This window comes from Vicugna pacos, chromosome 3, assembly GCF_048564905.1.
Source record: "Vicugna pacos chromosome 3, VicPac4, whole genome shotgun sequence".
Lineage (NCBI taxonomy): Eukaryota > Metazoa > Chordata > Mammalia > Artiodactyla > Camelidae > Vicugna > Vicugna pacos.
In genome coordinates this window covers 13,624,258-13,642,932 of record NC_132989.1, presented here as the reverse complement: position 1 = coordinate 13,642,932, position 18,675 = coordinate 13,624,258, and the positions used below count along the sequence as shown (strand labels likewise).

The 18,675-nt window shown below is 39.7% G+C and overlaps 2 protein-coding genes across 2 annotated transcripts in view; one reads left to right on the top strand and one right to left on the bottom strand.

The window, feature by feature from the left end:
* The window catches only part of LOC116277332 (uncharacterized), a 106,189-nt gene extending 87,888 nt beyond the window's left edge, over positions 1 to 18,301 (top strand). Inside the window, exons 9-12 of the mRNA XM_072954312.1 lie at positions 15,532 to 15,734; positions 16,278 to 16,539; positions 16,897 to 17,486; positions 18,030 to 18,301. Of these exons, the coding sequence (XP_072810413.1) occupies positions 15,532 to 15,734; positions 16,278 to 16,539; positions 16,897 to 17,442 (1,011 nt within the window). The 3' untranslated portion in view covers positions 17,443 to 17,486; positions 18,030 to 18,301. The remainder of the gene's footprint in view (positions 1 to 15,531; positions 15,735 to 16,277; positions 16,540 to 16,896; positions 17,487 to 18,029) is intronic.
* Positions 4,442 to 5,401, bottom strand: LOC140690179 (olfactory receptor 11L1-like). Its single transcript, XM_072951672.1, has one exon. The coding sequence runs from the start codon at positions 5,399 to 5,401 to the stop codon at positions 4,442 to 4,444; it is 960 nt and encodes a 319-aa protein (XP_072807773.1).
* Positions 18,302 to 18,675: the final 374 nt, after the last annotated feature.

Here is an 18,675-nt window from a genome sequence, read left to right as displayed (position 1 = left end):
AGTATTGTAAATTTCCATTTACTTAATATGCCTCTGTCTCAACCCACCTACAACGAATATCCAGAAAAATGCTAAGTAAGCACTGAATTTATAGACAAGAAATTGTTCATCTACATAAGCAAAGAAAAATGCAGCAGGTAGAAAAAAATGAAGTCTTGTGATTTCTAAATGTTTACCTTTCATAGTTTTGGACTTTAGGACCCATAAGTCATTCTTAGAAGAAGAATAAAATTACATGAATTCAATGCCATGATCTTATAATCATATAAATTAAGTTGTAACTGAGCAAAGTTTGAGTGAAAGGTGCCTGGTGATTGGAAGACGGTGATTTATAGAGCCTTGAATATTTCCAGTGAGTTCAGTGATGGACTTTACCCTAGGAAAGTGGTGTCTTAGGGGAGATCCTGAAGAAGCAGCAGCACGATTGCTGCAAGAGGGAGAGTCCAGTTGAGTGAGTAAAACGTGCCACACATGTGGGGGGAAGCACACGGCGAGTACATGGTGATGTGGTGATGAGACGGTCTAGTAATGCTTTGACAGGAGAAGCGAACAAGAAGATAAGAGAGTGCCAATCCATACAATGTTTCTAGCTCAGAATGAGTGATTTATTTTATATTCTTAAATCAGGGTGAATAGGCTAATCTATTTTAGGAAGGAAAGAAACATGTTCTGATGGACAGTGTAAAATGTCCACTCTGATTGTGGCGTGTGGGCATCATTGGATGTTATCTTGAGGGAAGGGGCTCAGATCTTTGAAGGGCATCACTGTGGTATCTAAAAATGGACATGTGCAGCTTACATTCTGATATTGTCTAAAGAGATGAAAATATGTTGATGCATTTGAAAAGAATTTTTTAGCAAAAAAATGAGAATTTTGATAGATTGACTGTGAATTGTGATGGATTAGGGGATGGCAGGGAAAGTTCTAAGGTGCCAGACTCCCCAGCTTACATAATGGAGAGTCACTGTATCATATAGTTTTTTTTTCTCTTGAGTTTTGTTGAAATAATGTTGACTTTGGTTTTCTACATTTAAAGGTCCATACTTCAAGCCTCTTTTCTCAAGGAAGTAATGAGATAGCAAGTAGGTATTTTAAATAGAATTCAGTACATAGTATTTCAAAGGAACACATAAACACAAACTTAATATTGAAAATATAAATGGTAACATTTATCTTAGTAAGTTTACACCGCACAGAAGAAGGTTCAAGCAAACAAATAAGATGTTTACAAATACTTTTCTAAGTCAGGAAGTTGCTTAAATACTTATAAAAATGATCTTTATATATATTGTCATTTTGGTTCATCAAATTACATGTATAAGTGTATTGTCAAGATTTAGAGAACAAATTGTAAGTAAATGCTGTTCTCTTCATAAAAATATCTCCCATCTCTTTTACATTCTGTGAAATTTTATTAAGTACTCTTCAAGTTTTATAATCAAAATAAAATGAAATATTATTTTACTTCCATTTCAACTTTTCTCATGGGTTTTCTAAAAGTTGCTCACATTTCCCTTTTGCTTTATACCGTTACACTGTTTCATAAAGATCACCAGCATCATAAATTCTGATTATATGATAATCAGCTTTAATACAAATCTGCCAAGAGGAAATGTGATACATAGTATCAAGTTTGCCCTTTTCCAATGAAACCAACTTTATTGCCATTTTTGAAAGTAAGCACAAAGTGTTTATGTAAGTGTAAAAATGGGATGAAGATGAATAAATGGAATAGGTAACCTTTTATATATATCTTTCAATTGTATTTGCAGTAAGTGACACATTTTTTTCCATTATGAATAACTCAAACTACCCACAGCTCCTGGCTTGTCCTAGCCACAAAAATAAACAAACAAACAAATAAAAGTCAGTTAGTATTTTGGGATAAGTGATGTGATGAATCAAGGAAGATTTAGATACACATTCTGTGCCAAGAAGTTGGATTTGGAAAGATTACTGCCATTAACAGAATAAGAGAATCTGTCTTCAGTTGTGAGGGTTTAAGAACATGCCACCCCAAAATATGTTGCTGTGGCGTAAGTGACTATTTTGATCAGAAAGCACTTGAGAAACAGCAGATGTAGTAAGGGCTCCATGACTTCCCTTTTCTACGTAAAAGCAGGTCATAACATTTCCTACTGGAAGGTGCCCACCATGACCCAGGAGGGGAATGTCATTCTTATCACTGAAGGCTGATCATTGACATCAAAGTGAACCTGTAAAAACACAATCTACTAAAATAACTTTTACTGTCCTTTACTTTCTCCATGTATTTCTTACTCTCCTATAATTTAGTGTCCCTAGCCCGAACATCTTTGTCTTGTCACATCCCCACAATTTATCATTATTTGTTATGAAGTTATATCAACTTTTGGACCCAATAAGTTGGTCTCGTTTCTGTTTACTTAAATAAAAATGAACAACATAAGAGTTGTCAATTGAAGTTTTATTCAAGGTCTTATTAAGGGCTGTAGCCTGGGACATAGCCTCTCAGCAGCTCTGAGAAATCTCCTCTGCAGAGATGGGGAGAAGCCAGTATACGTGAATTTTTTTCCCCCAGGGGATACATGCGGTTAGGCATATATCTTGGGGGGAAAATGTGACTCACAAGGAATAGATACCTCAGTTAATTATTTTGCTGTTTTTCTATGTATGGGTTAATGCAAGAATCTGGGTTTATTAAAATTCTTCGTAAGATTAAACAGCTAACTATCGAACAGCCTGTTTTTCCAAAACACGAAGTTCCTCATCCTGCTTTTCATCCTGAATCCCTCTCAGGGTGCAGTGTTTTCAGCAAACACAGTAGCTAACAACTTAATCCTTGTAGAACTGCACGATGAGCAACATTCTTTCTTTTACATTTGTTTTCATTTGAGGACATCTATCTGCACGTAAAAAAATGAAGCAAACTGTATATGCTTTTATCCTGTGAATCTACCTTCTGTTAGTTTAACACTTAAGCTTAACCACAGATCTTAAGAGGGTGGAATGACCTTTTCCTCCCTTGCAGAATAATACACAGCAATACCTGTGTGAAGATACAGAATGTTTCCCTATTATTGTGAGAGTTTGTATATGGCTTTTCAGATGAAAAAAGAAGAAATGTTAAAAGAAATGTGATGTACATTTTTCATTTACACGAACGGGTAATTTTGGTCTCCATGACAATGCACTGGGTTAAAAAGAAAAATTAATTAGGCATTCAGGAAAAAAATTTTTAAAAAAAAGCTATGGTTTAAATATATACAGAAAACGGCATGCCAAAATTGAAACTAAGAAAAATGTCAAGCATTGGCATCTGCAAGAAACTGTTGAATTCATTATATTCACTACTACTGTCATTAAAAAAAAGAAAAGACTTTTAAAAACCTTGGCCGCTAAAATAGAGTTTCTAGTGATGTAATCTGAGTATCAGTCAACTATGGCATAATCTCATTGAAGAGGCTGAGGTTAGATTTGCATTCCCAACAAGCTCTCAGATTATTCCAGTTTCTAGTCCACTGACCACACTCTGGAGAGCAAGACGTTCAGCGGCAATCGGGTAGACAACACCATCTTAAAAAGCTTTGATAGAATTTATTTCTTCTAACATCTCTTGGTTACTAAAAGGTACTGAAATAATTAAAAATTATAAAGCTTCTTCATTAACATAGAAAGGTGGCCATAATAATAGAAAACCTATTTTCTACCATCTTTTTTCTCCCCCTCCAGCTGAATTGTATAAGTTTATGCTCAAATTACTGTCTGCGTGAATATTCTGTAAGAATATAAGATTTTTTTTCACCGTGTGAGATGTTCCATTCTTGTGTAGTCTGGTTCTAAGTTTTTTTTTCCCCTTCTCCTTATTAACCTTGTTACCGCTGTCAATACTTTGAAATTTTGTAATATTATTTAGAAAAACTTCAATTAGCTAACATCTTCCTGATATTTTTCTAATGAAATTCTCCAATTATGTGTATATTTGTAATTAAATCAACACCCATGTTTAATAATATTGCCTGGCTCACCCTATGTACTTTAAGTATGTATTAAATTATTTTGCAGTACAAAGCAATACATTTATAACAGTCTATCTACTAGATGTAGTAACACCGCTTTATATAACAGAAGAAAGCTGTTGGCTGATGGTTAGGATTAAGGTGTAAATTATAAAAAATGTGAAGTGAACTGTTGGTTTGGGACAAAAATCAGTCAATTTTCCCATTGTAAATGCCTTGTGGGCATTTGTGTCGTTTATCTCTTTATCACTATGATATTGCACTGAGTCATTCTTAAACACAGTAATTACAGAGTACCTATTTCAGTAGAATTCAAACCAAAATGTAAAGTGCAGAGATGTCCATATTGGGTGGTATCCATCCAATACTAAAATTTTCAACACTTACCATTTGCAAATGTGGTTTGAGAATCCATTCTAAATTGCTCATTTTAGTTAATCTCTCAAATCTCCTGCGTACTTTTGGTCAAGAGCAATGTCTTTCTTGTTAGAACTTTTCTGAAAGCTTTCTTTACATCTTTATTTCTTAGGGTGTATACCAGAGGGTTTACCAATGGGGTGACCACACAGTAGATCACCGAGACCACTTTACCCATGGTGAAGTTGTACTTGGCAGGAGGGCGAACATAGGCAAAGATTATGGTGCCATAGTAGATGGTGACCACTGTGAGGTGGGACGCGCAGGTGGAGAAAGTTTTCTTCCGGGCTTCCCGGGAAGACAGCCTGATGATTGTGACCACGATGTGCCCGTAGGAGGACATGGTGAGAAGAAAAGAACTTAGAATCACAACAGAACTACACGTATAGCCCAAGGCCTCCACCAAGAATGTATCTGAGCAAGAGAGTTTAAAAATTGGGTCTGAGTCACAGAAGAAATGATTGATCTTCTGGGGTCCACAAAAGTCTAGGTAAGAGATGAGTATGGTAGGTAGGAGGGGGGCAACGAAGCCCCCAACCCAAGATCCAGCTGCAAACCGCAGGCACACGGGAAGACGCATGAGGAATGAGTACCTCAGAGGGCTGCAGATGGCCAGGTACCGGTCATAGGCCATCACAGCCAACCTGATGCACTCCGTAGCTCCCATAGAGAAAAAGAAGTAATATTGGGCCACACAACCAGAAACAGAGATGGTGACCACCCACGAGACACAGGTGGCCAGCAACTTAGGCACTGTGGCTGTGGTGTACCAGATCTCTAGGAAGGACAGATTTCCTAAGAAAATGTACATGGGTGTTTGGAGAGTGGAGTCCATCAGAACGATGAAAATGATGAGGGTGTTTCCCATGAGGGAGAGCAGATATACAGCGAGAAACATCACAAATAACGCAAGCCGCAGATACAGCACGCCAGAAAACCCCAGGAAGATGAACTCTGTCACTCTTGTTTGGTTTGCCATATTCATATCTCATCCTCGTTGTCTGGAATGAGTTAACAAGGCCTAGAATTTGGCAGAGGAGCAAGAGACGAATATTTCATACATATTGATTTTATGATAATAACGGACACAAGAATAGTAAAAAGTCAACGTCTGCCAAACAACATAATTGGCATCTTCATAAATATTTTATATGATTTAGTTCATTTGAGTTATAAAAAAATTACAAAGGTAAATAATTTAATAATGCACTTTGCAAACGGAGAAACTAAATATTTTTCCTAGTCAAATCAATTTAAATGATGGGGCATATATTGTACCCAGGTAGGTTGTCTTAAAAGACCACAGTCCAGACAATACATAAAATGTGACTATTGAAAGGACATGCCATTGTCCCATCACTGAGGATTTCACATCCTGGACATTACAGGATGGTGAAGACATAAACCACATGCAGAACAGAGGATGGGGGTGGGCACTCTCAGAATGGAGCTCCTGGACCACACTAGTCGCCTTATGAAGGCAAAGAATTGTCTACAGTTTTAACTTTATGAACCCTGCTGTACCCCATCACTTAGAGCTTGGTGGGAAATTGGTAGATGAACAAAATGTATCTCCAGAAAGCAAACAAAAAGTGTGAATTCAACACCCAAGGAAAAGTTTTCTTTCATAAATATTCCTCCACCTGTTGTAATCTTGGCTCGCTTGTTTTCAGAATCATTGCATCCATTTCTCCTGCACTGTTTAAGAACAATCCAGCAAATAATATTGAAGTCATAAATCCAGCTGTCTTTCAATAGACACAGCTTTTAAAGTATAAAATACAGTATTTATAACTATAGTTATGATACGTGTTCTTGACAAAATTTAAAAAATCTTATTTTTAAAGAAACGGGTTTTTAATGGTTGTATTTATGTATATATGTGTTTTGGTACCAAAATATCCAATTGATAAGTGCAAATTATACAATAGAAAAAAAAATCTTAACACCCACAATAAAAATGTCCTTCTATATATAAAATGTATATTTTTGCTATTTAACAAAAAATGCCTGGCAGTAAAAATACAGACTTTATATCTCTTGTAGAATCACAATGGAAAAGTAGCTGAATTGTAACAGGAAAGCAATGTGGTTCAAATCCACAAATTCCTCTATTAAACCTTTATGGAAGTTTTGAATTATAAACCTCTATAGAAAACTGTGTATAAGTTTTATGACACCACATTCATGCTCCCTGTGATGTGCTGTTGATAAAGTAGAGCTTTTCAAGATATACATCATAGAAATTATTACTTAGACCTGGTTAAATGGTTAGGTTAGTATGGTCAAGGGAATATTTTATGTGTTCCACTAAACCAATCTTTTGATATTGATTCCCTCAAAATGCTAACATTCTTACCACATTATTTTGAATACCACAAATAAAATTGTACTTTTGCTGGCTCTACCACTATTCAAAAATAGTTTTCAAAATATGAGGAGAAATTGACCTAGAATATGTAATTTAAGAGAACCATTCGAAGGAAATAACTGGGACAATTTTTTAAAAATATATTTACTGAGTTTGATATTCTGACCTCATAAGAAAATATTAAGTTATATTACTCATGTAAGGTCATTTATCCAAAGTAACTCATTGCTATCACCTATATATCTAATAACATCCTATTTAGTCATGCTAAAGGTTATCACATAACTATTTCTACTATAGTTATTATTAGTACTATTATACTATTAGTCTCCTGGCATTAAGAAAAAAGAAAGAAAGAAAGAAAAATTATTTGAAAGGAATATAAGTAGAACTTTGACAACAGAATCAAGTGGATGCCATCCCCCAAAAGAAAATGACTTTTCTTTTTCTAGTAGATACCCAAATTATCTAATTCTGTGTTTAGAAAAAAATAATTATACACACTCTAGCTATATATAGCTTGAGGAGGAAACGGAATACTAGGAAAAATAATATCCTATTATTTACCATTTTTATAAAATAAAATAACATTGAAATAGAAGGAGAAATGTATTTTTTATTTATTTAATGTTTCATTTTATAACCTATAGAAACGTTTCTTAAATGCCAAATGAGTATCTGAACAAGACTGCTGTCTCAGATTACAGAAATAACCAAACCGATAAAAGTGCTATCATGTAACTCTATCATTCTCTAGAAAAGTGAGAAACAGCGCTGCTTATATCTGCCCAGGTATACTCACAGGAATGGTTATTTTTCAGGAATTAAATGCTATTACTGATATTTTCTTTAAATGCTCCTTTTCAACATGTCTAGGAATTAGAGCACATTACATAAGGGAAGTAAGCTTAGACATCAGCTCTCTGTTACGCCCTTGGCTGTGACACACCATCTACGCTACAGATAAACACAAAACTCCTTTTTTTTTTTTTTCCTCAGTTTGTTTGTCCCTGTGACCAGGATGCAGAGAAAGGCATGGTCTGAGATCCCCCTGATGAGAAATGTTAGTGTTTCGTCAGCCTCGAGCTTTGGAGATCTGTCCTCTACCTTGAGACACCCACAGAAATTCCCTGAGGACTGTCCTTTGGTGACAATCAGAGTATTCTCCTCTTGGGGCCAAAGGAAAAGTAAAGCGTGGGAAGCATTTGAAACATCTCCACAGGAACTAGTCTCCTCGGTGGCTTCATTAACTGCCACTGCCCATGAAATTCACCTTTCAAAATGTAATTTCAGAATTGTATCTCTCAATGATTCAGCCACAACGGAAGAAAGGATTCTCCAGCATAAAAAGTACAAACTAGGTTAGAATTGAAAAGCCTTTCTTTCCAATACAGGGCTACAAAACCAACAAAAGAAAGAAAGGAAGAAACAAAACAATGCTGGCTTGGCATCTCTTTACAGCAAATAACTCAACTAAAACAGGACTTACTGAGTGTGTGTGGAAAACAATGCTGCCCACTAAACCAGACACCAAGATTAAGCCATTTCACAAACTGTTTATATTACAACTCAGTGAGTATGTGTAGAGAGTATGAAAGTAGGGCAAACCGTGGTATCAGAAGAAGAAAATGACAACCTAGAACAATGAATAAAATAAATATAGATGATATCCACATAGATGCAGTGAAAGAGACTTTGCAATGTAATTTTGAGTTTGCTTAAATTACTTAATAAAAAGAATGTCCAGTTTATTGGTTTCTGAACATTGGTTATCCCATATGTTAAATAAAATAAACTCAGTAATTTGCATAAATGCAGAGTAGATCAAACACTTAACGCACTAAAGAAACAAATTGTAAACCAGTGGTAAATGAAGAAGGGGAAGTCATCAAGAGATATTTCAGAATGTGTGGAGAGAGTTTTCTTTCTCTCTTTTTTTCTCAGTAACATAGGATGTTGGTTTCATGTATTGATACGGGCATGAAAAATGCTCAGGTAAGAAAGCTTATCTGAGGATATCAAATCTCTCATCCAAGGTATTAATAGTGATCACACTGTGTAACTCTATCCTAGGGCAATAGACAATATAATTTTTATAAACGTTTAGTGCTGTAACTGACATAGCATAATACACACTCATTATAAGCAATGAGTTTTGACAAATGTATACACACATGTAACTACAACCACAGTTAAGAAACCCAGCATTCTTTTCTCCTCCACAAAGTTTCTTCATGCTCCATGCACTCATGCTAATTCTTCCCTTAGAACCAAGCAATTACTTTTCTCCTTTTTTTTTTCGTTTATGGCCTAGCTTCCTTATTCTATGTTTTCATCCATATGGAATCACATCATATAAGCATTTGTGTCACTTACCATGATAGGCTTTTTCCCATGTGCTGTGCCTATTTAATTTAATAAGAAAGTGCTATAAAATTTCCAAGGTTATTGGAACATTTTATTTTATTCTGGTGTTTTTATCTTATTAACAGGCTAATGTTAGCCTTATACTATGATTTGTTAATCCTCCCTCTTCTATTTTTTGTAAGAGTTTAAAAGGTTTGGTATTGATTTTTTTCTTTTAAATATTTGGTAGAATTCATCCTTGAAGCCTTCTGTCCTTAAGCTTTCATTGCTTGGGAGTTTTGATTACTGCTTCAATCTGTTTATTCGTTATTGGTTTGTTCAGTCTTTCTATCGTGTCTTGATTCAGAGGTGGTAGGTTGAATATTTCTAGGAATTTATACATTTCTCCTAGGTTGTCTCATTCTTTGGTGTAAAATAGTTCATAATTTTTCCTTTATCATTCATTTTATTTCTATGGGGTCAGATGTAATTTCTCCTCTTTAAAACTGGACTTTATTTATTTAAATCTTCACTCGCATTTTCTTAGTTCATGTAGCTAAAGGTTTGTGGATTTTATCTTTTCAAATAATTAATTCAGTTTGTCAGTTATTTTCTATTGTCTGTTTTATTTATTTCTGCTGATATTTTTTACTTCCGTCTGCTTAATTTGGGTTTAATATGCTCTTCTTTGTCTTGTTCATTGAAAAACAAAGTTAGTTTTTTATTTTTAGGTTTTTATCTCAGTTATGGCATTTATTATTTAAAACTTCTCTCTTAGAGCTGCTTTTGCTGTATACCATAAGTTTTACTATATTGTATTTTCATTTGTCCAAAGATTTCTCCTTTGTTTTTTGACCTAATTTCTTCTGTAAGAGTGTACTGCTTAATTTCCACATATCTGTGAATTTTACAATTCTATACCTTTTATTGATTTCTAGTTTCATACCACTGTAATTGAAAAAGTTGCTTAATATAACTTCAGCCTTTATAAATGTCTTAAGATTTGTTTTGCGGTCTACCATGTGCTCCTATTTGGGAGAATGTTCCATGTACACTCGAGAAAAACATGGATTTGCTGCTGTTGGAAGCAATGCTTGGTATGTCTGCTAGGCCCATTTGGACTAAAGAGTAGTTGAAACCTTCTGGTTTCTTATTAATTTTCTGTTTGTATGATCTGTCTGTTGTTGAAGGTGGTATATTGAAACCATCTACTATTATCCTATTGTTTTATATCCCCCCCTTTATATTAGTTAATATTCGCTTTATATCTTCAGGGTCTCTGATACTGGGTTGTAATATATTTTAAATTGTTATAGCCTGTTGATGAATGGATCCCTTTTTCATCACATGGCATTGTTTGTCTCTTTTAATTTCCATTTTCATAGAATATCTTACAATGCCTTGATTTTTAGCCTTTATTTGTCCATAAGGCTGAAGTAATTCTGTTGTAGAGAAAATAAAATTGGGCCTAGTTTCTTTGTTTATCCACTTATCCACTCTGTGTTTTTTGATTGGGGAGTCTAGTCTTCCAGCCTGAGACACCTTTACAAAAAAAGAACCGAATAGTGAACACCCTATGCAGAATTTAATTCTTTTTATCTACTCTAGTACAAGTCCCTCTATTGGCCAAATCTAGCCAGAAGTTCACTGCCAATGGCTTCAGGCTGGAATTAGCAGTAAACTTGTTGATGAAGTTCAGAGAGCTTAGACTTCAGGACATAGTCTGAATATGAATAAACAGGGGATTTAGAGGGTTTTTTAAAAGATATCATACACTCAATTTGTATGCTAATTTCTATCTAGATGAGGCAAACTGTTCTCCTGAACACACGGATTGATATATTTTACAAATGTTTTTAAAAAGTTAGCCATTACCAAATGACCACTTCTTTTTATTTCTTCTTTCCTTCTTTATTCTCTATATCTCTAACTTATTATATTTGTGTGTGTGTGTGTTGGTTTGTGTATATGTGTGTGTATAAAATTCTATTTCCTTTTCTATAAAATGTTCTGGTTATTTTTTTCTCATGAGTCCATTGACTCAGTTTGATCTTTAAGCTTTCACTGAATTTTTAATTTTAATAATAATTTGCTTCTATTTTTGCGAATTCTACTTAGGTCTTTTTCAAATATTTGTGGTCAACAATTATTTTCCACACTTTGCTTTTTAATCGTTTTGATTCTTTCTAGTTATTTTTTTAAAATATGGTACATATTTATTTACCTTCTAAGTAAACTATTGAAATGTATAGACTTCTTCCACACTGAGAATTTTTGAAACAAATTTTTATAATATGGAAAATTATTAGCATGTGTTACTCTTTAACACTTATAGTTATGCTACCTATAAATTACTCTTGGGCCATTCAGAAAGAAATAACTAGGTAAGTTAACTTCATAAATCAAAATGAGATGAAATCAGAAATCAACCAAGTCCTTTTTAATTTGATCAAATATTTAGATGCATACAACCTTGAGACATTTTTAATGTGTTATTAACTTAAATATTTTATTTACATTAAACAGTCAAAGTTGATAAAAATGTTGCCAATTAATAAGTTTTCTCAATATATGTTTTAAAATGGTCTTAATTTATTTTCTTAATTCAACTTGTATATTGAATTATTACATCTCATGACTTGTTTGGATGATGTAACTATAGCAGTATTATGAAGTCGTATTAACAACTGAAATGATTTATAAGCAGCAAAGTCAACTATTTAAAGCAAAATGTTACAGTGTGGCAGGTTAACGCAACAAATTCAAAAGACCAAAATTTTATAATCTTTTCTAACCATTCATGGGTGGCCTTCAAATGTACACTGTATTCTATATCAGAATCAATTTTGGGCTGAGTCAAGTTCAGAACTGATTATCACCATCATACAGTGAACTGTTTGAGAATAAGTCAGTATTATCTGAAATGTAATTAGAACTAAAATTTGATTATGCATATTTTGAGATTAAATTTTAGAATATTTGAATAGAATAGAAAGCAAATGTCTCAGACCACTCAGCAAACTGTAAAGCTTCTGGGGTCAAGTTTAGGCGTTCTTGTGATACAAGTTGATGCTTACCTTCAGCTAAAGTTAGGGAGAAAGTAATAAATAATGAAGGTATTTTCTTTCTTCCCAAATTTAAATGCTTTCTTCAGTATTTCTACACTTAAGTCTACATTGAGTGATAATATTATTTGTATCTTACATAAATTCAGAGTTTTCTTGTTTTAAAAATTTTCTAGGCAAAAGTAAATATTCCGTTAAGACTTATCATGAGAAAGTCAGGTTATCCCCCTGGGACATTTTCTTAACTTCCCTTGTCCTCTGTGTAATGAAATACATAGAAATAAACACATAGTTAAAGTGTAGTGTAATGTTATAATTACTGTTCAACAAATATTTCTGGAAATATTAGAATTATGATGTAATCTACTATCCATTATTTTGCTTTTACCATTATAAACTAGTTGATTTATTTGCTTGACAGACATTCATATCCAATAGAATTTTGTAATTTTTAAAAAATAACTGTTCTGCACATGAAGTTAAGAACTTTTACAATCAGAATTACTTGCTGCTGGTTTCCTTATTGCAATAAATGTATGTTTTATTTTAAATGAGTGATGGATTTCCGTATCTAATACTTACAAGGTGGTCTCATTCAAAAAACATCTATGCTCCTTGCCTACATTAGAGAGTGATTATTCACAGTCTACCTACGAAGCATAATACACACATTTATGTTACTGAAATTCTTATACTTAGTGAATAATGTGGCATTCTATGTTAGCCCGTGGTCATTGATCATACAGATGCTAAAAGATATCAGTGATGTTGAAACAGGAAACAAGTAGACTTTGGGGACTAGTAACAGTCAACAAAGGCCGAGTCCCAGAATACAGGAAATCAAGGAAACCGAAAGTTAAGTGGTCATGCTGGGGCCCGGCTCCTAAAATGTCACCCTGCCCAACCCTCCACCCCAGCTAAGTGTGCCTGCGATGCTGACCGAAGGGGAAGGAGTGGCACAGTGGGAGCAACTTCCCCCCTCACCGACAGACAGCCTCAGGCCTCGGAGGTCTGTGGCAGCCCGTGTAAAGGGCTTTGGCTCGTCAGCAGCCAGAGCCCGAGCCTGGGCTGGTTCTGCTTTCGTACTCCGTTCCTTAGCAGGAACATAAGCCATGCCTCCCTGGATTTACTTGGCCTGTTTCCCTGTGATTCCCCACTCTCTGTAAGGAGGGCTTGCTCTCGGGCTCCACTGTGGGGTTGCTGTCCTATAAGCCAGACCTTGAATGGGGAGGTAAGACCCTGCCATCATACGGACGGGGGCAGGAGACGAGGCGGGAATACCACTCCGCCACCATCCCTGTCCCCTCCATGCAGCGAAGCATAGGAGAGTGGCAGTTCACGACCACTCCGTCTCATCGCCCAAAGCGGACCCGTCTCTCGACGAGTCTAGGTTTGGGCAGGTGGTCCTGCCCCCGTCTACTGTCAGAGAGCTCCCGGCCCAAGGCGGGCGGTGGGGGGGGGGGGGCGCGGAGGAGGCGGCGGGCACCGCTCATCCTGACCGCGCCCTTGGGCGGGCTGCCGGTGGGGCTGAGGACACAATGATGTGTGACCCGCCAGGTCACAAAGGACAGGGGTGTTTGAAAGGCGGCCCTCTCCGGGGGAGGAGGTGGTTGCGGGCGGGCGGCAGTTGGAGGAGGTTTGCAGGAGACACACGGGGGCGGTTTTGCTGGGCGAGAGCGGCAGGGACGCGGGAGCGGCTCGGCGCGGCCTCTCCATCCGGCTCCCGGCATGACGCGCCGCGCAGCCTGCGGAGGGCGCCTCGTGCGGTGAGGCGGGCGTCCCAGCGTCAGGACCTGGACCAGGGACTCCGACCAGGGTGGGGAAGGGGGGACAGACACTGATCTAGATGGAAAGGCCATCCAAAGGGTGAAAGCCGTCCAGAAAGCTCTGAGGCAGAGTGAGGGTCGCTAGCCTCTGCCGGGAGAGACTGATGGCCACTTTTCCCGGGTGCAAGGAACCCGCATTGAAAATAGTGAACGTGGTAGTCCTGGGCCAAGGAAGGGAGGGGGGATTAAACTCCGAGCTCCGTGAGGCAGTCAGGGGCCCGCAGGGCCACGCCCACAAGGTTGGGCAAGCTGTTCTCTGCTCGCATGCAGCAGCGGGCTGAGGGGTGAGGGTAAGGGGTCTGCCATCCAGCCTGCATTCCTGTTCATCCGATTGTGCAGTCATCCTGGTGCCGGCCCACCCGAGCCAGGAGGAAAAGGGAGCCTTGCTCCAATTCCAGCAGGGGTGCTGCCTGCTAGCAAAATGTGGGCACAGGTTGCATCTGTCCAGAGGACCCCCGTTTGTCTGAATCAACATGGCATGCATGATGTGTGGGGTTAACTCTATGTGCCAGGGGCGGCGGTTGGGGAAACAATTTCTAAGTAACAATGGCAAGAGATGACTTGCCTCCTCTTTTCAGCTGTCTTCATAGAAGATGGCCATGGACAGCAGTATGATGTTGTCCTATGGCAGCTCCCAAAGCTGCCACGTGTTACCCATGTTCAGCAGCTCCAAGGGGAAACTGCAGCAGCAGCTGGACAAGGGAGAGTATGATCTATTCAAGCAAATGCCCGTATTTGAAAGTGACTTTATCCAGGTGAATGATCTCATTCCTCTCCCTCTTCTGCATGATTCTTTCTTATAGTTCCCCCTTCCTTCCATCCTTCCACGCTTTTCCCCAAAATTAATTGAAGACCTAGTACATGCTGAGTGTGCAGAGATGTTTTGAGTGACATCTCCACCGGATAGCGGAAACGTTTTGTTTTGTGTTTCATTAGATGTACACGCCCAGTTGTATCAAGTGGCTCCAGGCTGCTCCATGGCTTTCCATCTATCACCAGCTCTCAGCCTTGGCTGCTCCTCTGAATTACCTGGAAAGTTTTGAAATCACTGATGCCTGGGGCCTACCTCACAAAACCCTAGTGTGATGACTCAGTCAGTCGAGGCAGCAGGGTGTTCAGAGTTTACAGTTCCTTGTCATGTGTAGGCAGGATGGAGACGCAGTAAGCACACAGGCACAAAGCATTATTCTTGATGAGTTGTTCACGTTATGTTATTCACCCCTTGAATCCTTCATGCATCTTCTAAGAACATGGACATCTGTTTATGTTACCATGGCATATAGATGTGTTGAGGAAGATTCTGGCTTCTATAGGAGGTCACACTGGAGAGGGAGATGTTGAGTCAGGGCTAAGCTGTGGTACAGGGCTTGAATTACATGTGTGGGAAAACTAACAGCCCTCTGAATGTTTGCACACACCAAGAACTGTGCTGGACACTTTATTCGGGAGTGGAGCAGATAGGGGAGAAGATAAGAAAATGCTCCTTTCCTCTTTCTTCCCACAACAGGTCAGCAAGAGAGGAGAAGTGATTGATGTGCACAACAGTGTGCAAATGGTGACAGTGGGCATTACATTCAGCAGCCCCAACCTCACAATTCCTGATGTCATGCTGCTGGCAAGGCCAGCGATGAGCTGTGCGGTCAATGCCAGACATGACAAACACACACAGGGAAGGGGCTTCAAGTCGGCAGAGAGCTTGGAGCTGACCAGGTGAGTCCAGGAGCTTTAGTCTCTTCCTGTTAGAAGTACATGGAGGGGATAAGACCACAAGGTACATAATTCACCATAACATAGAACCCACAGTGACAGAGGGGTCTCAGCAGCATGACTAGCACCTGTGGTGTGAATTCAGAGGAGAAGAGACCAGAAGCAGCCACAGGGGTTCACCAAGACTTTACGGGGAAAGTGGCCATTGACCAGGTAAGGAGCGTTGTGGGAATAAGACAAGAAAGCAAGCTGGGGACATACGGTGAGTGGGAGGATCTTGCATGGCAGAGTAAGTGAGGGTTTAACACTTGCTGGTTTTGGTAGGAGCCATACAGGTGTTGGACTGAGACATGACGACATCACAGTGATGTTCTCAGAATTAGGGCTGCACCTGTCGGTGATGGGGAGGTGGAGATGAGAGCTGAGGTCAAACGGACAGGATTCGGTAAATCCTCTAACAGAGGGAGTGGACTCTGGCTGGACCAAGAGACTCACTTCCTTCCTCTTTATCCCCACCTAACCCCCGCACTCCTTTGCTCCTCACAGGCTGCTTCCTTTGAGGTTTGTAAAGCTATCCATCTATAATTATGAGAAACAGCAAATCCACTTGAAGTTTGTCACTGGTCGCTCTTTTTACCTACAACTGTGCACCCCTTCAGATACAAAAGAAGACCTGTTTGCACACTGGGAAGACCTGGTGTACATTCTGAGACCTCCGGTGGAGGCTTACAGTGGTACCCAGGCTGAACCAGTTGGCGACATGATGGACATACCTGTGCTGGACGCAGAGGATAAGCGGAGTCCAGCAGTAAGGCTTTGCAGAGACTCTCGGAGAAGGGGCCAGGGTGCTTTGGGAGAGTGGCTCAAATGAGCATAGCTCTTGACTGTCAGACTGATTTTTAGGAATCTATTTTGCAGAAACGCTAAGACAAATGTATAAAGTAAAAGTGTGGGGATGCCCACAGGGGCACCAGAACTGTCCAAGCAAAACTGGAGTGTTGGGGGGGGGCTAAAGAGGAGATTCCTGCATTCACTGGGAGATGACTTGACCGCAAAGGTTCTAATTATAAGCTCTTGAGTGATTTAGCCTCAAGAAGACAGGTGACAGCTCTTTTCAGTCTCACTGATTTTCTTGTTTGCTTCCCCGTTTCTCCTCTTGGCACAGGCTGTGGAGTTCTGTGGAGACGTAGACCAAGATCAGGTCAGCGTCAGGAGCCTTCCCATGGTAGCTGAGCCGTCTGAGGACACCTCTCTGGCTTATGCTGGTGGGGAAGGGATCCAACAGCATGCTTCACACACACATTTGCTTAGGAAAAAGCACTCTTTCCTAATTCCGGTACCTTCAGAACCTGACCACGTGGCAGCATCCCGGGCAGCAGCATCTCGGGCAACAGTGGTAAGCACTCGGGGCAGCATGAACATGGCCCGAGAAGAGGTGATCAGCCGACGTGCCACAAAGCCTGCTGAAGGTCCCAGAGCGGGGCCCTCTGTGTCCACCATGCAGAGTAGAAGCAATCTGAGTGCACAGGATGTGGGCTGGAGGGTGTCTCAACTCCAGGCCGAAGATCTTACACACGGGAAGAAACAGGAGAGGACACACACCAAAAGGGCTACCCTTCTCCGGAGTTCCAGGGAAGACAAATCAGTCTCAAAATCCCGCAGAAGCACTTGGGGAGGTAAAAGGAAGAAGAGGTCAAGGCTCTTCCTCTGAGGAGCCCACCACCTCAGCTCCACCCGAAAAGGGGCCAAATCTAGGTGGGTGACCAGATGTCCCTCCCTCCTTTCTGTTGGCTTCGGTTTCTTATTTCACTTTCAAATGCTCTGTGCTCAGATGCGTGTGGTGAACTAGGACCAATGAGGCACTCACCTCTCTTCCAGCAGCTCGCAGTCCAGGCGAAGGGATTGCAGACTTTTCCCGTTTCCTTATCTTTTTCGCTTCCTCTGGAGAATTACAAACGCTAAACCAGGGCTATCACAGGCAAACGGGCACTGTGATAAGAAAAGGGCAGTATGAACTTGGTGTGGTTTTCCCACATCTGTGAGCCCCATAAAGAGAGGGACGTGCATGGACAAGACCGACTGCGTCGTGCAGGGGGGCTCCCCAGGGGAGAACAGTTGGAAGTCTTGTTTCTCACCTCCTCCGTGCCGGCCCTCATCAGTTCCCTAGCCTAGTCCTGCAGCCAACCATTTCTCCAAGGAAGTCTGACTCTTTCACTGGAAAAGGGTGTTTATATATATAAAAATCTTGGCACTAGACGGTATTTGTTTTAGCGAGATTTGTTCTGTCTTGTTTGCCAGGGTATCTCAGAAGTTGAGGAGAAGCCGACCTAAAACTAGGCCAGATGGGGTCCCATAATCCAGAGACTGGTTTCCTTGTCCCTCCTCTTCTCCTAAAGCTCATCCTAGCCCAGGAGGGAGCATAGGTTCGCCATTCATGGAAACCAAGGATACGGACGAGAATGGATCTCGAAAGTCATCACTCACCTGTTTCAGGGCAGGAGGAACATAACTTTCCTGAAGCGGATCAGTTAACTCATTTCCTCAAATAAATGCCTACTACTTTTCTTTAATGCCTGCTACTTGTCTTTTACCTGTGTTAACAACTGGTGTATACAAAGACACAAGCAGAGTGGGGAATGCAAGCTGTGATGCGGGGTACAGCCTAGGCAGGGGCTGCAAGGCAGTTGGGTATGTTCGGGAAGATCACAGCTCAAGGTACTTGGAGCAGCAGGAGATGCAGTAGGACAGATATGCTCAGACAGTAATGGGCTGGGGCCTGGGGAGATGTTTGGGGCAAAGAATTGATTTGCCCATACCTATACTTACAGTGATAACTGCGCAAAGGAGTGAAGGAAGCCTGGAATCAGAGAAGTTACTTGGGACCATGGCCGTAAAGGGAGAGATGATAACATGTACAGAGGGTATTGACATGGACTCCATAGAG